Source organism: Oncorhynchus mykiss, chromosome 7 (genome assembly GCF_057628025.1).
Source record: "Oncorhynchus mykiss isolate SJ-2025 chromosome 7, ASM5762802v1, whole genome shotgun sequence".
NCBI classification, from domain to species: Eukaryota; Metazoa; Chordata; class Actinopteri; order Salmoniformes; family Salmonidae; genus Oncorhynchus; species Oncorhynchus mykiss.
In genome coordinates this window covers 59,161,761-59,184,568 of record NC_143028.1, presented here as the reverse complement: position 1 = coordinate 59,184,568, position 22,808 = coordinate 59,161,761, and the positions used below count along the sequence as shown (strand labels likewise).

The window sequence follows — 22,808 nt, the reverse complement described above, 5'->3', positions numbered from 1 at the left end:
AGACAGTTTGACAGGTTGTGCAGAATTTATTTGGTTGTGCAAACCCAGTTTCATCAGCTGTCTGGGTGGCTGGTCTCAGACAATCCTGCAGGTGAAGAAGCTGGATGTGAAGGTTCTGGGCTGGCTTGGTTACACGTGGTCTACGGTTGTGAGGCCGGTTGGACATATTGGCAAATTCTCTAAAACTACATTGGAGCTGGCTTGTGGTAGAGAAATGAACATTCAATTCACTGGCAACAGCTCTGGTGGACATTCCTGCAGTCAGTATGCCAATTGCACGCTCCCTCAACTTGAGACATCTGTGGCATTGTCTTGTGACAACTGTGAACTTTTGTCCCAAACAAGGTGTCCCTGTGTAATGATCATGCTGTTTAATGAGTTTCTTGATATGCCACACCTGTCTGGTGGATGGATTATTTTGGCAAAGAGATGCTCACTAACAGGGATGTAATAACATTTATAAGCTTTTTGTGCATATGGAAAATGTCTGGAATCTTATGTCAGCTCATGAAACATGGGATCAACACTTTACATGTTGCGTTTATATTTAACCACTGATGAGTGAAGATGGGAGATTTATTTCCCCAATGCTCTATTTTCCACCATTTTGTTTTCTTCTATCAAATCCTCACACCGGTTATCAAAACAGTTCCATATCCTTCTTTTTACCCCACAGTCGTGCATCTTCAGTTAAAAAAGGCACACCACAATATGTCCATTGTTTTCGAGAGCAAATCAACTGGAATTAATCTATATTTGTTTGTATTTCTCGTTTGTCTGTCTACACTACAGCAGGAAACACGCATTTATTCTGCCAAGCCACAAGGCGGCGCAATGGGCGCATGTAACTATGGACCTTCAGATATCTCATTGAGATTTATTTTACTAGCAAGTTAGTTTAGGCAAAGGCTATCTAATTGTTTTGAAAACACACTGTATTGTTTTCTAAAGTATTAGCTAGGCCTGGTTTATTATAACTCGCCGTGTGCTTCACATTATAAACCCTACTCACTCTCTCGTCATCATGGACTAGGAATATTACGAGAGGAATATTGGAGACTGGGATGGTCCGGATGGCAATGTAAACACAATCTTTAGCTACTGTATGTAGCCAGCTAGTGAATGTACAATGTCGCTAGTAATGGCAATGTAGCTAAAAAAAATATATTGTATCTACATTGTTGCAGGCTGTTGATTCATTGTTTGACAGAGCCAAATCGCGAATTTATATGGCGATAGCTTCAATGTTAAGATGTTCTTTCCTTGGCTGAAGTGATGTGACTTTCATATAGCAGGACGACTATGTTGAAGGGGAGAATGATGGGAAAGTTCAGGAGGACTGCCTACAGAAGTTCTCCAGCAGAGATTACATCATGGAGCCTGCTGTACACCCTTAACGTAAACACACTATTGCGTGTGTCTGCCTAGTAACGTTAGTGTGTGAAGAGTCCGACCATTTCCTGCAGAGGCTTCTGTTTCCACAGTTATTTCAGGCTGGTGGCTCCCCTGAACACGTCATCCAGCTCCTGTCGGAGAACTACTCCGCTGTGGCCCAGACTGTCAACCTGCTGGCAGAGTGGCTCAATGGACTGGGCTGCAAATGGCACCCTTTTCCCTATGCAGTGTACTACTTTTGACCAGTAATGCACTGCATGGGGAAAACCCTGGACTCCACATACACTGAAAATGTTTTTTTTGTTCCTCTCACACTGTTTGAGACACATAGTGGAATGTATGTTTTTTCGGACTGTGTATTGCAGGTGTAGATCCAGCTCAGGTGCAGGAACGGGTAGAGAATCACTTGAAGAGTCTGCTGATCAAGCATTTGACCCCCAGAAGGCTGACTCCATCTTTACCGTGGAGGGAGAGGTGAGATATCAGTCGCCAGTGAAAGACAAACCACCAATGCTTTGCTGTGATCTGAATGTGACAGATAGCTCAAAACTGGTGCACTCCTGCTTGCTTGCTGTTTTCTTTCACTCTTATTTCGTCTCCTAGAAAAAAAACTTGATTAATCATATACATTTTTTTAATTCTCTGTTCTTGCATGTAATGTGTTTCCCTCAGAGTATAGTAGAAACCCTATAGTATGCAGTGTATATAAACGTCCATTTTTCAGGACCCTGTCTTTCAAAGATAATTCGTAAAAATCCAAATAACTTCACAGATCTTCATTGTAAAGGGTTTAAACACTGTTTCCGATACTTGTCCAATGAACCATAAAAAATTAATGAACATGCACCTGTGGAACGGTCGTTAAGACACTAACAGCTTACAGACGGTAGGCAATTAAGGTCACAGTTATGAAAACTTAGGACACTAAAGAGGCCTTTCTACTGACTCTGAAAAACACCAAAAGATGCCCAGGGTCCCTACTCATCTGCGTGAACGTGCCTGAGGCATGCTGCAAGGAGGCATGAGGACTGCAGAGGGAAATAAATTGCAATGTCCATACTGTGAGACGCCTGAGACAGGACGGACAGTGGCAGACCACCTGCACAGGATCGGTACATCTGAACATCACCCCTGTGGGACAGGTACAGGATGGCAACAACAACTGCCCGAGTTACACCAGGTCATCCTGACATGACCCTCCAGCATGACAATGTCACCAGCAATACTGCTCGTTCTGTGTGTGATTTCCTGCAAGACAGGAATGTCAGTGTTCTGCCATGGCCAACGAAGAGCCCGGATCTGAATCCCATTGAGCAAGTCTGGGATCGGAGGGTGAGGGCTAGGGCCAATCCCCCCCAGAAATGTCTGGTAATTTGCAGGTGCCTTGGTGGAAGAGTGGGGTAACATCTCACAGCAAAAACTGGCAAATCTGGTGCAGTCCATGAGGAGGAGATGCACTGCAGTACTTAATGCAGCTGGTTGCCACATCAGATACTGACTGTTAATTTTGATTTTGACCCCCTTCTTTGTTCAGGGACACATTATTCCATTTCTGTTAGTCACATGTCTGTGAAACTTGTTCAGTTTATGTCTTATGTTCATGCAAATATTTGCATGTTAAATTTGCTGAAATAAACGCAGTTGACATTGAGAGGACGTTTCTTTTTTTTACTGAGTTTAGTAACCCTGTCCTCTTGTTGGTTCAGACTCCTTTCTGGATGGAACAGATGATCGCCCACACCACCTGGAGAAACCTTTTCTACAAGCTGGCCGAGGCCAACCCTGACTGTTTGATGCTCAACTTCACTGTCAAGGTACTGATGATCACCCAGCAGTTAACAACCTCTTAGAGCTACCCCCTACTTTTTTCAATTTCCGCCTGAAGACATACCCAAATCTAACTGCCTGTAGCTCAGCCACAGAACCAAGGATATGCATATTATTGGTACCATTTGAAAGAAAACACTCTGAAGTTTGTGTAAATGTGAATTGAATGTAGGAAAATATAACACAATAGATCTGGTTTAGATAATACAATGAAAAAAAACATGTTTTTTATTTTTATTGTATCATCATCTTTAAAATGAACAAGATAAAACAAACATTCAGAAGGATGATGGGAACAATTTCAGTGAAAAACATAAGAGGGCAACAATACTCTCCAAAATGAGTGTGCTTCATGACATTTATCATGAAGTCACCCAGGTGTCCCACACAAGTAGCCAAAATGTACCCAAGTGGCCAAATTGGTGAAGTTATACATTTTGAATGGAATAACTATATACAAAATACCAAAATGGTATTCTAACACCCCCCCCCCCCCCCACCCCCCCCACCCCCACCCCCAAAAATGGAGAAAAAATAATATACATTTACAAAATAACACAATATTTGGAAGACCCTCAGTCCTCTACACAATATTGTGCTGCTGATGCCAGGTGCCATAGCACATCCATGCCTGCAGAAATACATTTGGGCAGATGAACACCACTTGTGGCAGGAGCTGGATGAACCAGCTTCAGTGGGGGATGGACACCTTGGCACTGCGGGCTCCCATTCGGAGTAAATGTCACTGTGAAAGAAAATGTTCAGTTAGAATATTTTCACATATGAGCTCTGTATCAACAGGTATAATAAACAGATATATATAGAGTACAGGGAACATAAGGTTGAATATATTATTATAGACCTGCTGGATATACTGTCTCATTTATATTATGACATTTCAGCTAGATCTACTGTCTCTATTATATTATGACAGACCAGCTAGATCTACTGTCTTTATTATATTATGACAGACCAGCTGTATCTACTGTCTCCATTTAACTTTGGCCATTGTTGTGGGCCTGCCCTCCCCTCAACAGCCTCAAATAGGCTATTTCATTTCACAAATAATATTTTATATTATTAATTTCAAACAACGGCATTAGCATGAGAAGAACTTACCAGTCCAAAACGATGCCCTCTCCGTTCAAAAAATATTCCTCCATTTGGGAATCGCTAAATTAATAAAATCAAATTTATTTATATAGCCCTTCGTACATCAGCTGATATCTCAAAGTGCTGTACAGAAACCCAGCCTAAAACCCCAAACAGCAAGCAATGCAGGTGTAGAAGCACGGTGGCTAGGAAAAACTCCCTAGAAAGGCCAAAACCTAGGAAGAAACCTAGAGAGGAACCAGGCTATGTGGGGTGGCCAGTCCTCTTCTGGCTGTGCCGGGTGGAGATTATAACAGAACATGGCCAAGATGTTCAAATTTTCATAAATGACCAGCATGGTCGAATAATAATAAGGCAGAACAGTTGAAACTGGAGCAGCAGTACGGCCAGGTGGACTGGGGACAGCAAGGAGTCATCATGTCAGGTAGTCCTGGGGCATGGTCCTAGGGCCCAGGTCCTCCGAGAGAGAGAAAGAAAGAGAGAATTAGAGAGAGCATATGTGGGGTGGCCAGTCCTCTTCTGGCTGTGCCGGATGGAGAATATAACAGAACATGGCCAAGATATTCAATTTTTCATAAATGACCAGCATGGTCGAATAATAATAAGGCAGAACAGTTGAAACTGGAGCAGCAGCACGGCCAGGTGGACTGGGGACAACAAGGAGTCATCATGTCAGGTAGTCCTGGGGCATGGTCCTAGGGCTCAGGTCCTCCGAGAGAGAGAAAGAAGGAGAGAATTAGAGAACGCACACTTAGATTCACACAGGACACCGATTAGGACAGGAGAAGTACTCCAGATATAACAAACTGACCCTAGCCCCCCGACACATAAACTACTGCAGCATAAATACTGGAGGCTGAGACAGGAGGGGTCAGGAGACACTGTGGCCCCATCTGAGGACACCCCCGGACAGGGCCAAAATTGTGTGTACATCTGTACATCTAGACTTAGATTTAGCTTTTCCTGACTTAGTCGCCATACTGATTGATATATAAACAGCTGAATATGCGCTTTACCAAAACAATGCTGTGCGTAACATGCGTGGCTCCTTCCGGTATGAATCGTCAATGGCGAATGAACCTCTTTACGCCGGAGTTTACTACATGGGTTGGTCTTCCAACACATAACCATTACATTTTGCCGTTTACCTCAGCTCATTGGCTATCTACCCAGCTAGATTTCAAGACGATCAGTGGTCATTGGGTTAAAATATAGTCAATCAACGAAACAGAGGTCATATCAATGGTGCAAAATGATGTCATTACTTGTTGTCTTCAAATCGGTTTCTTTCAGTCAATACGTCCCGTGAAATGACCCATCAGGTTTGGTTGTGTTACAAACAAACCAGTTGATTGCAATGAAACCAAACATGACTGAAAAAGTCACGTTCTGTGTCTGTATTTACCTCGAATGTGTCGTCGAAAATGGAATGAGACGGAATTCACGACACAAGCGGTTCACAAAATGTTTCGTGTTAGGCTATACAAATGGATTTATCAAACAAAAGATCATTCATTGTGTCCCAATGAGCATTGGGATTGCAAACAGAGGAAGATCGTCAAAGGTAAGCAATTTATTTTATTGCAGTTTGTGATTTTGTTACGCCTGTGCTGGTTGAAATATTTGTTTTTTATGGGGCTCTATCCTCAGATAATCACATCGTATTCTTTCGCAGCAGATTTTTTAAATCTGACTACGCAGTTGGATTAGCAAGATTCTAGGCTTTCGAAACATGTGAGACACTTGTATTGTCATTAATGTTTAATATGACTATTCATGTAGTGATCACCGTATGTTGTCGAGTTTCATCCCACTACCCGGTTCGGTGCGCAGAGAGGTTAATAACTAACGTCGTTATGGGTCAAACTGTGTAATTTTCCTCCTCTCCTTGCTGATTTTTTTGTGTGTGTGTGTGTGTGTGTGTGTGTTTTCAGCTCATCTCAGACGCGGGTTACCAGGGGAGATCACCAGTGTGTCCACGGCGTGCCAGCAGCTGGAGGTGTTCGCCAGGGTCCTGAGAACCTCTCTGGCCACACTGCTGGATGGAGGAGAGGACAACCTGGAGAAGAACCTGCCAGAGTTCGCTGTGAGCCTCTAATCAGGTCCCCCCCTGTCCATATAATTATATTCATTAGGATCTAAAAGGCAATACTGATTCTAGAGATCAGCACTCCTACTCTGAGACGCTTTATGATTACCGGCCCTGGTGTTCCCAAGAATAAGATCTAGGCATATTTGTCATTCTCACTCAATACAAATCCTTGGTTTGATGATTTTGTAAATGTGATGTATTCAAGATTTTGAATCATTTGTAAGGGGTACTTCAATCAGTATTTCACTAACCAATATGTAATTGCAGGACATTGGGACCACAACACAACATGTTGCAGGCTACCTGTCTTTTGGCATGAGTGTGTCTGTTTGTGTGGTTGGTTTGGAGCTGAACTGTTTTCTTCTCCTTTTCTGTGTTCCACAGAAGATGGTGTGTCACGGTGAGCACACTTACCTGTTTGCCCAGGCCATGATGTCCATCATGTCTCAGGAGGAGCAGGGAGGGTCGGCCATGCGCAGGATCGGCCAGGAAGTACAGAAGTCTGCACATCAGAGGTATCCTGCCCTCTACACTATTTTGCCAGTATTGACTTACTTGACAAGCTTTTGGCTCCTATAAGGAGCATAGGCTGTTGATACATGTCCTCCATCTTGGCAGCATTACATATGATTGAAGGAAATGCATTGAATTTATTTAAATTGATTCCTGCGTTTTGTGAAAGGATGGTTGTATTATCTGTAAAATCCAGTGTTACAATAAGTTTGAACATTGAGTGAGCAGCTTTGTGGAAAAGGCAGTCTAATGAAGTTATGCTCTCAACTGTCACAATCTCAACTGAATTGGTTGGATAGTAGTAAAATATTGATAGTGTTTGCCTTATCAGGTGTAGGATTTGATTGCCCCACCGTACACTTCGGACTTTGTCCAGCTGTTCCTGCCCATCCTGGAGAACGACAGCATCGCTGGAACCATTCGGACAGAAGGAGAACATGACCCTGTTGCGGAGTTCATAGGTCAATCTCTTATACCATCTTTTTCATGGCCCAAAAGTGTCTACATGGTTTAATATTTTCCTTTTGCTCAGTTATAGAATCATCATTTTGCTCCGTTTCAGCCCACTGCAAATCCAACTTCATAATGAACTGAGAATGACACTGGTTCGGTTTAACTTGACTGAGGATGTAGCGGGAAGACCAGGACCTTTTGGTTATGAGCCAATCCCTGGATGTGTTCTGCTGAACGAGGACTGGAACATTGCCGATTGAGGCTGACCACTTGGGTGTAGACTTTCACCTGCAACTTTTTATTTTCAAATGTGGTGTAAACACATGACTCAGAATTAGGATGTTGTGTATTATTGCTTGTCTGGAGGTATGTGGAGAACTTGTGCAGCTCCATTCATTTCACTGTAGTTTCCATTAGTATGAGCTAAAGTTTAGGTCTGTTAAATGTATGTATGACTGACTGCTCAAAAGGTTTGGCCTTTTTCATGGTTGCCTTTTTCAATTTGACAAGAATCATGACACATCTTGGTTTTATTAGTTCCAGACGTAGCAACAGCCACCATTCTTCAGCATTTATTTTGAGGTGGTTCAGAAAATGTATCAACTATTAAAACAAGTTTCTGTAACAGGCCTGGATTCAAACAAATTGAACTGTGGAAACCGTCATGAAGACAAGCATAAATTACCTTTAAGCTAAGTGCAGTGAGATATCAGTGCATTTGTTTGAACCCTGGCCTTGCTTTCAGAATACTGAAATCATTCAGTTAAATTTGCATACAACAAGACAAGTGGCATCAGAATTGATCAAAGCTTCAACATTTACAGCCACAATTAATTCTTCCTAGCCTTTTGAGCTTAAGCTAAATTGTGCACCTAATATCAGCATTTGTACATAATGACTTGTTCAGTAACATTTTGTATAAGAAAAAGATCCGAAAGCACATCAAGGCAACATTTTTTAAAATAACTTTCCTCTTCCCGATTTTACCATGGTACATTGTTACAATGTGGAAGTAGCCTGAGATTGTATATCTATAGTTTTCTATGACAATGCTGCCTATTAACAGCTTCAAGGGCCTCATTTATAAATGCTGCCTACATGCAAAAGTTGGCATTCATAAAAACTGAAAATGTTTTTTTCCCTTTCAGAAACTGTCCTCTGCAAAATATTAAGATTCTGTCAACACCTCAAAACATTTGATCATATTTGTGCTTTCTTTTAGAAACTGTGGCCTAGTTCCAATTTATACAGCAAATAAAGGGCATTATTGTCACCATAAAAAGGTGAATGAGGGCATTTTCCAGGCAGAGTTTTAACGCTTGTTCACGCATGCAGTTTTACGACAGGTCCGATTCATAAAATCTCAATATTTTGATGCGGACAGATATTTAGTGTGAAATTTATGCAACGGTTGATGGAGGCCCCAGGTCTTCAGAAGAAACATTGGTTGGTCCCACTGCCTGTTGTCTACATGTAGGTCTTGGGCACGATGGGATCTCCATACATGCAGTCTTCCTCCAATGCCAGGTTGTACTGACTGCCACTTCCTCCCTTGTAGGCGCTGGTCACGATCCTCAGCCAGCCCTTCTCACCCTGGCAAGAAAACACATTTACTCAATCTGGCGTTTCAGCTAGATAAAGATGCTAGAACAAACATGAACAATAGAAAGTGAAGTTTATGTAATAGTCAAGTTAATAAACTACAGGAACGGCTAAAGGCTGGGATTGGTAAATCTACAGTAGAGCATGAGGTTTTAAATTCTCTGCTGCAGCTAGTGTCATGAAAGATCACAACAGACTACCAGCTCCAATATGGCATGCAGTGTTCATTCAGTCAATGAGGATGGAACAAGCTTCCCCATAACGTCCATCTTCCGAAAAAAAAAACTACCTCTTCACCATGCATCTTGATTAACCTCATAGCCCCACCCCCCCCCATAAAAATTAAAAATTAAACACCCTAGACTTTCACCAACACTCACTTGTCTTAGCACGGACTTTGTGGATAGCTACTTGATCTGTGGTCGTCTCACCTAGCTACCTTAAAATAAATGAAACTGTATATAAAATAAATAAAATATTTAAAAAATATATATATATTTATAAAAAATAAAAATCCCTCTAGATTACAGCGTCTGCTAAATGACTAATATGTACAAATTTTACCCATGGCTCTCCCCATGAGTTGCGGACGATCCAGAATTCCACACCGTTCTCATCCATGCCCCAGCCGGCAACAGATACAATGTGGTTGATGAAGGGCTCCTCAATGTACTCAGAGTACAGGCCTCCAGTGTAGGCGTCCAACTTGTCAGTGGCCATGATTCCACAGCTACCAAGGACAGAAAACAAAAACTTTAGTTAAAGCGAAACTAATTAGTCAGCATTTTTTTGTTTATGTTTTTGCAAGGACGTGAAAGGAAACAGAATGCACTAGCAGATTGGAAGTCTATGGGTAATACTAGTTAGCAACTTCCTTCAAACTGCACAGAGACAAAAACGGTATCCACAAGTTCAGCTGACTCAAAGTACAGAATCAGTCAAAGGTTTGGAAACATCTAAAAAGTTATTCATTCCATGGTTCTCTTTTTTTTTTACTATATTGTAGAATAATAGTGAAGACATCAAAACTATGAAATGGCACCATGTAGTAACCAAAAGTGTTCAACAAAATAGATTCTTCAAAAATAGAAAATATAAGTAGCCACCCTTTGCCTTGACAGCTTTGCACACGCTTGGCATTCTCTCACCCAGCTTCATGAGGCAGTCACCTGTAATGCATTTCAATTAACAAGTGTGCCTCGTTAAGTTAATTTGTGGAATTTCTTTCCTCCTTCATGCATTTGAGCCAATCAGTTGGGTTGTGACAAGGTTGGGGTAGTTTACAGAAATAGGGCTAAGTCCATATTATGTCAAGAACAGCTCAAATATGCAAAGAGAAAATTACAGTCCATTACTTTAAAACATTAAGGTCAGTCAATCTGGAAAATTATGAACTTCGAGTTTCTTCTTCAAGTGCAGTCGCAAAAACGATTAAACGCTATGAAGAAACTGGCTCTCATGAGGACCGCCACAGGAAAGGAAGACCCAGAGTTTCTTCTGATGCAGAGGATAAGTTCATTAGAGAATTACCAGCCTCAGAAATTGCAGCCCAAATAAATGCTTCACAGCACTCAAGTAAGACATCAACAGTTCAGAGGAGAATGCGTCAATCAGTCCTTCATGGTCAAATTGCTGCAAAGAAACCAATACTAAAAAGGACACCAATAAGAAGAAGACACTGGCTTGGGCCAAGAAACATGAGCAAAGGACATTAGACTGGTGGAAATCAATCCTTTGGTCTGAGTCCAAATTTGAGATTTTTGGTTCCAACCGCCATGCCTTTGTAAGACTGCGTAACCAGATGACCTCCGCATGTGTGGTTCCCACCGTGAAGCATGGAGGTGGTGTGATGGTGCTTTGCTGGTGACACTGTCAGTGATTTATTTAGAATTCAAGGCACACTTAACCAGCATGGTTACCACAGCATTCTGTAGCGATACGCCATCCCATCTTTTTTGCGCTTAGTTGGACTACCATTTATTTTTCAACAGGACAATGACCCAACACACCTCCAGGCTGTGTAAGGGCTATTTGACCAAGGAGAGTGATGGAGTACTGCATCAGATAACCTGGCCTCCACAATCACCCAACCTCAACCCAATTGAGATGAGTTGGACCGCCGAGTGAAGGAAAAGCAGCCAACAAGTGCTCAGCATATGGTAACTCCTTCAAGACTGTTGGAAAAGCATTCTAGGTGAAGCTGGTTGAGAGAATGCCAAGAATGTGCAAAGCTGTCAAGGCAATGGGTGGCTACTTTGAAGAATCTAAAATAGTTAGATTTGTTTAACACTTTTTTGGTTACTACATGATTCCATGTGTTATTTCATAGTTTTGATGTCTACAAGGTAGAAAATAGTACAAATAAAAACCCTTTGTTACATATCAGATATGTGATTTGGCTTTACATCTTGTGCGAATCCATACACAGTCACTGTTAGGTGGGAGCTCATGAGAAGAACAGCAGTCACCATGTTAACCCAGTCCAGTTACAAATGTTACCTTTATTTAACCAGGTAGGCCAGTTGAGAACAAGTTCTCATTTACAACTGCGACCTGGCCAAGATAAAGCAAAGAAGTGCGACAAAAACAAGAGTTACAAACAAACGTACAGTCAATAACAAAATAAAAATCTACGTACAGTGTGTGCAAATGTAGTAAGATTAGGGAGGTAAAGGGAATAAATAGGCCATAGAGGCAAAATAATTACAATTTAGCATTAACACTGGAGTGATAGATGTGCAAGTAGAGATACTGGGGTGCAAAAGAGCAAAACAAATCATATGGGGATGAGGTAGTTGGGTGTGCCATTCACAGATGGGCTGTGTACAGGTACAGTGATCGGTAAGCTGCTCTGACAGCCGATGCTTAAAGTTAGAGAGGGAGATACAGCTGCAGAGCTGTTGGCCGGAGTAGGGGTAGCCAGGTGGAATGCATGGCCAGTTGTAGAAAAATGCTTATTGAAATTATATAGTGTAGATTTATCGGTGGTGACAGTGTTTCCTAGCCTCAGTGCAGTGGGCAGCTGGGAGGAGGTGCTCTTATTCTCCATGGAGTTTAGTGTCCCAAAACTTTTTGGAATTAGTGTTGCAGGATTCCTGGTTGAAAAAGCTAGCCTTAGCTTTCCTAACTGAAAAGTTGCATATCGCAGGGGCTATTCAATGCTAGTGCAGTACGCCACAGGATGTTTTGTGCTGGTCAAGGGCAGTCAAGTCTGGGGTGTTTTAGGGAGCGTTTGACAGTGATGAGGGGTGGTCGTTTGACTGTAGACCCATTACGGACGCAGGCAATGAGGCAGTGATCGCTGAGATCCTGGTTGAAGAAGGCAGAGGTGTATTTAGAGGACAAGTTGGTCAGGATGATATCCATGAGGGTGCCCATGGTTACGAATTTATGTGGCACCCCATTCCCTACATAGTGTAACTTTGGTTATAGAAGTGGGGGTGGGGGGGGGGGATTTCTACTTGAGCAGTCCCTGACAAAAATAACATCTTGGCCCACTAAGAGTAGTTTTTTCTGTAAAGTTTATATTTTTCCATTGGCCTATATAGAGACACACCCTATATGTTTGAAACACGCTGTTTAAATAAATGACTCAAGAAGGAGCCTAACCAGAAGAAGAAAAATACCTGTTCCCGAACCCCCTCCTCCCGCTGCTGGCCTGAGGTTGCAGGTAATGAGCTACACCAGCGGTCAGCAACCTTTTCCATTTGGAGTGCCAATTTGACAATTTCTACCAATCATGATTTTCATATGCACATTTTCATTCATAATCTTTACATCACAAAATCCTTGTCTATGGTTAATCTACATTCAATCTAAATGAGAAATATACAAATCTAAAAGTAACTTATTGCCATTGCTAGCTATTTAATAACCTACATAAAGCATAAACATTGCAGCCTGCAAGTAGAAAATATCCTGATAAATATTCTATAAATCACATTGGCCATGCGTAGCCAATCCTGGGGCGGCAGCCTAGTTGTTAGAGCGTTGGACTAGTAACCGGAAGGTTGCAAGTTCAAATCCCAGAGCTGACAAGGTACAAATCTGTCGTTCTGCCCCTGAACAGGCAGTTAACCCACTGTTCCTAGGCCGTCATTGAAAATAATAATTTGTTCTTAACTGACTTGCCTAGTTAAATAAAAATATTGTGTACCATGACAGTCTGCATAGCTGTTTATACTGTATCAGTGTGAAAAGTAGGGGATCTGACAAATCAATAACATTACATTGCTATACTGACTAAAAAAAAAACGTCAGTATATCGGTCTTCAATCATTTGGTTGCTGATTTCATGATTTTATTCAGGTCTACTTAAAAAAATAATAATAATACATCAAGTGAGTGAACTAGCTTACGTTGGCTAGCTCTAATGGTGCGTCAACTGACAAAAATTAGCCAAGTTAATTTACCTCTTGAAACGGGACACAAGGGACATTTCCATACACCCAGCAGCTTTTAGATTCTGCTATCTTATAGATAGCTAGAGTTGAACTGGTTGTGGTCTACTAGCTAGCTACTTTGTTTCTCTTCAAACAGAATTTCAGTTTGAGATGAAACATTAGCTGACGTTACATTTCAGTTACACTACTAGCTCAGAACTGGGAATAAATACTTTTTTCTATTAAGTCAAACAGCAGTTACCTTGACAGCTACATCAGTCAAATAAAGAGCTGCCAGTTTCTGCTCTGATAACTGAGAAAAAGCACAACAAAGAGACAGCACCACTGTGCTGGTCAGAAGCTTTGTCTTCACACTGCCTGTCTGCACACTGTGGTGTCGGAGAGCAGCCCTAAAATCCTGACGGCTGAAACCTCCAAACAGCCTACCCGACCACTCTGAGGCATCCGTATGGTCCTAAAGCACACATGCCGATTTTTGTATCACAGTGCATTGATAAAACTGGGGAGGGGACAAAATTGCAATTTCAGAACGTGAAAGTTGCACCCCTGCATTTGAGACACAGCCCATGTTGACCAGGTCCAGTTCCTAACCTGATAGGTCCTCCAGCGTAGATCTCAGCCATCATCTTCTCCCTCCCACTGATGGCGCCGAAGTCTCCGACCTTCCACAGGGTATAGTTCTGGATAATGTTACAGACCCCGAATGTTGTGCAGGTTCCACACTGATTGAATGGTTTGCACTCTGCAAGACACAATATGGAGAACATTTTAAGCCTGAGAAATTGTAAATTAACAGAATCTTAATTTGATGTGACAGAAATTCTTGTGATCAAGTCATGGGAAAAAAATGTAATGTACAACCAAGAAAAAATTATGTTCAGCTAGGAGTTCTTGAGGCCTTACTCTGGTCCTTGGCCTGGTAGTTGTTGCAGGTCTCGTCAGGGATGCCGTGTTTGTTGGCGTACTCCCACACCCCAGAGTGATCCCCTCCATGACAGGAGCCGGCCTCACCACAGTCCACCACATTCTGGACTGACAGATAAGCAGAGGGCCAGGCTCCCTTTCGCTTGATGTTGATGCGATCTGACAAAGGAGAGCAAACCACCAACAACCAGTCCATTAATTTAGTACAGGTGACAGAATCTGCTCTTACATGTTCACAAGTCAAACTTAGTAAGGACTACTCTAGAACTCTGAAGTCATGGTATTGTTATGATAAAAGGACAAAGGACTACTTGTATGAGCAAAGGAGGAACTGTACTTTGCATTCTACAACAAACATGCTTTACAGGAACAAGATTTACAGCATAACCTGAATTACAGGAAACCATGAAGCTTTAACTGCACGTCAGCACATTCAGTGGTTGGCATTGCCACACCGCTTCACTGCCTCACCACTTCTCTGAATTTGGGTCATGTGTTAAATGCCTAACAGACATGCATGTTTGAACAATTATTAATGTTTACTCCACCTTTGTTATAAAATTGTTTCCAAGTGACTTTAATTTGGTACAAATCATCTTTATGACCATCTTGATGATGAATTACCAAGATGTGCAATACTGTACTTATAGTGAATCAGAGGTTTGAGACATCTGTGGTCAAATAATAGAATTTCACAATCTGATCATCCATTTGTCCCTTTGTACGGTGCTCCCTCCTGATGCAAGAGAGTCTGTAAAACTCCCAAATAAATTGGATATGGTTTGTTCATTTCTATGAGCTGTACAGGTCGGACGACTGTGGAAAGGCGAACTTGAGGTTAAGCTACCTGCCATGGCGCTGGTGCTGCCGTGTGCCCAGCAGGAGCCACAGTATTGGGGGATGTGCTGATTGCGAGTGGTGCTGACGTAGTTGGTGCCGTTGATGTTCCTCCAGTCCCACGTCTTGGGGAGCTCATTGAGTTTCAGGAACTTGTGGGGTCTAGGCAACGTCCTAATGAAAGACATGACATCAGGGTACAAGGTTCTCTAGACAGAATTCTAATGTAGAGCAGCTAAAAGCAGTCTCAGCAAGCATGACGGATAACAAAAATGCAGTGCGCACTTAAGGTCCCATACCATGACGGTACAATTCAAAACCTGACCAGGGGTGTAATCATTAGTCCAAACAGTTGCAAAATGTGTTGCAAGTAAAACAAGTTTCAATTGGACAAATTCAGGTATATCCCTCCCAGTTTCATGCAGTTTGCTTTCGTTTAAGAAACGTTTAGCAACAAAAAAACAAAAAGAATAGGTGTAATGAATACACCCATGATCGAACTTGGCATATCTGCCTCTCCATTCAAAGATCAAGCACTCAAAAGCATCCACAGCACAATCATACTTTCAAAACTCAGAAGCCAAATAGCTACTACCGTTGAAAGGGCCATGCATGTTTCTGGAGACATGCAGTTGTCAAATTATATATTTGGAGAGGGCAGAATTTTGATCGCCCAACAGCAAAATGGGATGAAAAGCTTTAAAAGTCAGGTCCCAAACAATTTCTGCCCATGCTACTGGAGACCCAGTCATCTCCTTCCACTCACAGACATGTCAGAACTTTTCTACCTTGTTTCCACCCTCGGCTTTGATTGCTTCATTGATTTCAAACTTTGGATAGCCATGATATGCCTTTTCTGTAATAAACTGATTAACACTTGAGTCAAAATCACAGGGGGTAAAAATTCTGCACTTGAATATTGTTTAAAGAAGAAAGTTATGTAGGAGCCTACCAATCAGCTAATTCTCATTATGGGACAATTCTGAAACCTGCAGGAACTTGGCAACATTTGAACCATTATTAAAACATATGAAAGAATTACATGCAATAAACTCATACTCAGTTACTGACCAATGATATCGAGTGCAGAATATGCAGGCAATTCACACCTGAACCAATAAAGAACACAAATCAACACTAGACAGTTGAAACCACTAGCGACAAGTGCCATAGATTTAGACATCGCAGATATCGCGTCGCATAACTGTCCCATTATTGAGGCCATCTCCATTTTGAAGTAGTCCATTTTCTTCTACTACTTCTACGAGTTGGAAAACAAAGGTTGCATACTGCCACCTGTATTATGTTTGAACCACTGAGGTATAATAAGAAATGGACTGTCTAACGTGTCCGTTGTTTTCAAGGGAATCTACTCACTTTCGCATACATGGACCTTCTAGATCTGGTTTATAAAGGAGCAACATCACATGCGCACTAGCACTCAGTGTGCACAGGGACCAGCCCAAGAAGCGAAGAAGTCATCACTTCATCCATAAACATTGGATGAATATAAAAGGTTAATATCTTCAGCAGTGAGTGATAGGTCTCAGCGACAATTACTTATATAATTTAAATGGGTGTTTTGTGCAAAGACCAGAACCCATGCTAGACCAGAACCCTGTCAATTGGTTAACAGGTATAAATGCCAAGGTTGGTGATCAAAATCAAATTGTATTTGTCACATGCACTGAAAAGAACAGTGACATACTTACTTACAAGCACTTAAACAATGCAGATAATAAAAATAAGTAAAATAAATAGTCTGGGTAGCCATTTTATTAACTGTTCAGGACTCTTATGGTGGGGGGGGGGGTAGAAGCTGTTAAGAAGCCTTTTGAACCTAGACGGTGCTCCGGTACTGCTTGCCTGTGCGTTAGCAGAGAGAACAGTCTATGACTAGGGTGGCTGGTGTCTTTGGCTATTTTTAGGGCCTTCCTCTGACACCGCCTGGTATAGAGGTCCTGGATGGCAGGAAGCTTGTCCCCAGTGATGTACTGGGCCGCACTACCCTCTGTAGTGCCTTGCGGTCGGAGGCCGAGCAGTTGCAATACCAGGCAGTGATGCAACCAGTCTAGATACTCTCGATGGTGCAGCTGTAGAACCTTTTGAGGATCTCAGGACCCATGTCAAATCTCCTGATGGGGAATAGGCTTTGTCATGCCCTCTTCTCAACAGTCTTGGTGTGTTCGGACCATGATAGTTTGTTGGTGATGAGGACACCAAGGAACTTGAAGCTCTCAACCTTCTCCACTGCAGCCCCGTCGATGAGAATGGGGGCGTGCTCGGTCCTCCTCCTGTAGTTCACAATCATCTCCTTTGTCTTGATCATATTGAGGGAGAGGTTGTTATGCTGGCACCACACAGCCAGGTTTCTGACCTTCTCCCTATAGGCAGTCCAATCGTTGTCGGTGATCAGGCCTACCACAGTTGTGTCGTCGGCAAACTTAATGGTATTGGAGTCGTGCCTGGCCATGCAGTCACGAGTGAATAGGGAGTACTGGAGGGGACCGAGCACACACCCCTGAGGGGCCCCTGTGTTGAGGATCAGCATGGCAGATGTGTTGTTACCTACGCTTACCACCTGGGGGTGGCCAGTCAGGAAGTCCAGGATCCAGTTGCAGAGGGAGGTGTTTAGTTCCAGGGTCCTTTAGTGATGAGCTTTGAGGGTACTATGGTGCTGAACACAGAGCTGTAGTCAATGAATAGCATTCTCACTTAGGTGTTCCTTTTGTCCAGGTGGGAAAGGGCAGTCTGGTGTGAAATACAGATTCCATCTGTGGACCTGTTGGGCAGTATGCAAATTGAAGTGGGCCTAGGTTTTCTGGGATAATGGTGTTGATGTGATTTCCTGCCACCTGCAGTTATGGACTGTTTGCTTACAAATAATTAATTGACTGATCCCTCCTGATGACCCATATGGAATAATGTGATCCTTCCTTAACCCACAGGAAATCCCAGTTGACTACTTCAAAAATGGTTAAAGTCCTCAATGACGCTACCCATGCTGAAACAAGCGTTTGGCACTCAGTCATCTGACATGCGCTGGCTGGCCACCGTACTTCCCATATCAGAGACATGGCTGTGATTGTATGCTGTCAGAGTATATACACACACACACCACAAAAATGACTAATTATGCAGTGTTGCGCAAGTACAAAATAAATGACCATCTTTAGACAGAGGGTGTTTTCACACTTTATTTAACTAGGCAAGTCAGTTAAGAAAACATTCTTATTTACAATGAGCCTAGGAACAGTGGGTTAACTGCCTTGTTCAGTGGCAGAATGACCGTTTTTTTTTTTACCTTGTCAGCTCAGGGATTCGGTGCCGCCCCACTCGGTCTCTTTCACACAACTTTTGTGAACTCGGAACCCGGTTCGCTGATTTTTTTGTGCAGTGTGAACACGCCAAGGGAACCCATCAAAAGAGCCCCCGAAACGAACTCGAGAGATGGTCCGAGTTCGGTTCACTTACGGCAATGCGAATACAAAGTCCCCCAGGTTCGCTTATCATTATTCCCGCACGAGACTGCTACAGCAACGTTTCCCTGCCATAACTCACATTGGTGCCACAAAGGGGAGATGTAAAGGTTCACGCAACAAACGTGTGCTGTTTTTGCATATTCATTTGCGATTGTCAATAATGCAGAGAAAAGCCTATAGATCACATATTGCAAATAGAGCTTCATAAGCTGTTTATTCGATTGTGGGGTTTGATTAGTGTAAGGAGACAACATATTTAGGGAGTACCGCAACAGTGTACAAAATCAATTACAGCTCTTAAAGGGAGCAGTAACCTACATCGGGTGTACACTTTAATTACAGCATTATTTAATCGAGTTATTTTCTGCTATTTCTTCTGTTACCAATCATATTCACATGCTAATAGTATCTCATAACATTCATACATTTTAGTTATTTAGCAGACGCTCTTTTCAAGAGCGACTTACAATTTCTCAGTTCATCTTAAGATCGCTCCGTGAAACAACAAGCCATCACAATCGTATCAAGTACATTTTCCCTCAAAGTATTCATCACTAAAGTCAGTGCAAGCGGGAAAAAAAGTGTTCCTTTAGGTCTCATCTCTTAATTAAATGCAATCTATTAGCTTCCAAAATGTAAGCAGGTATATCAAGGTACATCATTCCATCAAGGTCTGATGGAATGGCTTGTCCTGCACTTCGCAAAAACCCAGAGTGCATTGAGTGAATGTTGGAAAAAATACAATTGGTTCCTTTCTAAACATAGCGATGTGAATGCAAAGATGACTCGGACCACTAAATATTTGAATTGAACTGGCAAAATAATTGAGTCCTCATTCAAAGGCAAGGGCAGCGTGAATACAAAGATAACGGAGTAATTTTGCTCTTTTCTTTTTACCCCAGATTTCATTTAAAAAATGACTGAGATCTGTTATTTTAAAGAGGACTGATACAACTGGAAACAAAATCACTAGAACCATGTTGCAACAACTCTAGCTACTATTTTTAGCTGGAGAGCAAGCACTTAGACAACAAACATATCAAATTAGCTGATAGAAGACAGCTAAAGTTACCTGACTCCATTGTGCTTGGTCAGCTTGGGTCGATAGCATGGCTGTTTCTCGTTAAAGTAGCGTCCAGCAAAGACACCAGACAACATAAACACAAACAACAACAGTGCTCGAGCCATGTTGGAAAAGATCAGTCATATGACTTCCTAGGAACTTTTATTTTTATGGTTTCACCCGAGGGTCAACCTGAACAGGGCGCAGGCGCAGCGCAGACTGTCAAAAGTATTAGACTTCCCTGTCATTGATTACCTGTTTTACAGACAGGACGATATGATTCTCACTGCGCAGTTCGACCTGTGCATAACCACATAGCAAATTTCATCCCATGATTAGTGACTCGCTACATACAGTATAACAGGAAAAGCTGAATTGATTTTGTTTTAGACGTTGCACCTTCTAATTAATTAATAAACCAACCAACTGAACCCACTGCTGCCCTTTAAAGCAAGAATCTTTAGCTGCTACGTCCGTTTGTGGACTTAAAGATATATACCCATTGATAAACCCAAACATAAAAGCTTGTTTTACTCCAATGTGTGTAAACAATTTAAACAAACACTATTGATAGCCTCAAAACATAGTTAAAGCTACAATATGTTACTTTTTGGGCGACCAGACAAAATTCATATAGAAATGTGAGTTACAAATCTTTCATTCTCATTGAAAGCAAGTCTAAGAAGCAGTAGACCTGTTGTATGTGTGTTATTTTTATGCTTTCCAGTCTCTCTTACTTTCATTTTGTTCACCAGCTTCAAACAGTTGAAAATACAATATTTTGGGATATGGAAAATATATTTCACAGCGGCTTAGATGGTATAATGATTCTCTACATCAGTGATCATCAACAAGATTCAGCTGGGGGGCCGGAACATAATTACAAATAAAACTTGTAGACTGCAAATTGACTGCAAGAAGCCCAAAACAGATGTTTGACAAAACAATCATTTCAAAGCTAGCTTACGTTTGTATACGATCACGTCTCTATTATGCGTAGAAACACTTGTAACAGATTTCTTAAATTAATATCACTTGGAACTAATTCCCTGGTGTTATTACAGTCTTATGTCCAACAATGAAAATTCAAAAAGAAAAACATTATTTTTTGGGGCTCAAAAGACTTGGGGGGGGCACATAAAACCACCGCAGGCCAAATTCGGCCCATGGGCCGCCAGTTGGGGAACTCTGCTATACACCATGACTGCTTGTCTTGTCACAAACTGAAATTAGGCTAACTTTTAGACTGTTTAGCAACCAGGAAATGGCAGAGCGATTTCTGCATAGTGCATCTTGAAAACTATAATTTTTATATCATGGATGCATGGTCAGTCCTTGCATCTATAGGTTTTATGAATTTGAGAGTGGTTGGAGAGGTTTACAGCCGCTGTTCCGCTATGGGGACAACAAGTCACATTGTTAGGGAGGAGACAAGCATCTTGACATTATATCCAGTATCTCTGGAGTTAATACATTTCTACAGGCCCCAACCCTCAGGTTATAACCAATCCCATGGCTATTGTTTGCTAAAATAGCTTGAGCTATCTTTGTTGTGAGAAGTGCTGCATCACTGCAGTCTATTCCATTTCTGTCATTGTCTACCTCAACCATGGGAACATTTGGGTCCTCCTCATCTTCAATTGTGAAGCACTGCTGTTGCAATTCTGACAATGCAGAATGTTCTTGGTTAAAAGTGCAATGTGTTTGAGACACTGGAAACGGCTTCAACACACCAAACATGAGCTTCACAACACCTCTGACGTGGATATGAGCTTGGTTGTACCATTGTTGCTCAGGTCTTATTGCATGAACAGAGGGGGGGGGGGACAAGAAGTTGGTCTATGCATACCCACTGTCACCAAGTATGATTTCACTATGTTGTCCTCCTTCAAGCTGAGCGTACAAAGAGGAGTTTTTGAAAATTCTTGAATCATGAATTGTACCTTTCCAGGGTGCAACAATGTTGGAAAACTGCAAATTGGGAGTGTACACACACTTTGCACATTTGAGAACCATTTTTTACAATTCCTGTACTCCTCAGCATATGCTGTAGTAGAGGGATACTTAATGGGATTATGACATCCATCTATACAGCCAATAACTCCAGGCAAATTCCCATATTCATAAAACTCTACCTTGTAGTTGGTGTGGTCTGCAGAGAACTTGACGTAATTGTCTTTCAGTTCACATATAGCAGTGCAGACTGGACTAATCTGCATGCAGTCAGTTCACTTACATCACACAAATCTCTTGTTTCACGATGAAGGTTTCAGATGCCAAAAACCTCAGTATTTGTAGGGAAGGAGGAATGGGCCTTCCCTAAAGAGTCAGATGAAAGCCTTGCCTCAAGCAAACAAATGATCTCAGCTGCATTTACTTTGTACATACAGAAACGGTAATGGAAAATGTATTTAATCTAACTCATTCAGTGGGTTGCTCCTGTCGATAACCCCCCTTCTGTCCGTCCTTGGTGGTGCTCTTTGATCATTGAATGTCCAGGTAATCCATTTCCCTCCATTGCCAAGGTCAACCCAGTGGCCACTATACATTCATCTGAAGTTGAACCTGCCACTAGCCTTCCAATCTAAACTAGGGCATATCTGAGAAATGCCATTTCAGTCAATTGAGTTTAAAAAGTGCAAATTGAATATAAGATTAGGTTTAATAGGCCCGCAAAACTGTCCATTATGTTGGGGCTTTAGGCCTAACTACATGGTCTGTAACCTGATTTGATGTGTGCATAAATGTGAGAAGTAAGTCTATGCGACCAGGTGTTGAATGCAAATACCCAGGAGACAGCAACTTTACCTTAGCTCCAGGGATAGCTTAGTCATGAGTGCCATAGTTGGCCAATCCAAGCAGATTAGCGTTGGTTCAAAGTGGTAACCCAAATTAAATATATACAACAATAAAACTAGAGAAAAGCATAAACTATAGGTTAACTAACAAAAACCCACAAACACTGGCAGGCCAAGAAGCCTCTGGTCACAGAATGCCAATCATCCAGATTACTCACACCTGTCAATTTATCCAGGATTCCTGGCAAAGAAGAGCCCTTCACCCAGTTGGTGCTGCCACCTGGGGATGGAGTATGGCAGAAGTGT

The 22,808-nt window shown here is 41.9% G+C and overlaps 1 protein-coding gene and 1 pseudogene across 3 annotated transcripts; one reads left to right on the top strand and one right to left on the bottom strand.

Moving 5' to 3' along the window:
- The first annotated feature begins 1,129 nt into the window (after window positions 1-1,129).
- Window positions 1,130-8,526, top strand: LOC110528246 (negative elongation factor D-like; annotated as a pseudogene). Its single transcript, XR_016497500.1, has 9 exons — window positions 1,130-1,138; window positions 1,293-1,385; window positions 1,485-1,596; window positions 1,761-1,869; window positions 3,102-3,209; window positions 6,270-6,421; window positions 6,812-6,942; window positions 7,272-7,401; window positions 7,503-8,526. The product of XR_016497500.1 is annotated as a negative elongation factor D-like (transcript).
- ctsz (cathepsin Z) lies at window positions 7,922-22,658 on the bottom strand. Of its 2 annotated transcripts, none has more exons than XM_021610139.3 (6): window positions 22,513-22,658; window positions 15,170-15,333; window positions 14,302-14,481; window positions 13,990-14,140; window positions 9,560-9,725; window positions 7,922-8,986 (listed from the first exon to the last, which is right to left on the bottom strand). In XM_021610139.3, exons 1-6 carry the CDS (start codon window positions 22,545-22,547, stop codon window positions 8,861-8,863), a joined length of 822 nt encoding a protein of 273 aa, XP_021465814.3. In that variant the 5' UTR covers window positions 22,548-22,658; the 3' UTR covers window positions 7,922-8,860. The 2 variants fall into 2 exon arrangements, with proteins under 2 accessions (XP_021465814.3, XP_021465813.1); XM_021610138.3 differs by lacking the exon at window positions 22,513-22,658 and adding an exon at window positions 19,714-20,151.
- Between the last annotated feature and the right edge of the window lie 150 nt (window positions 22,659-22,808).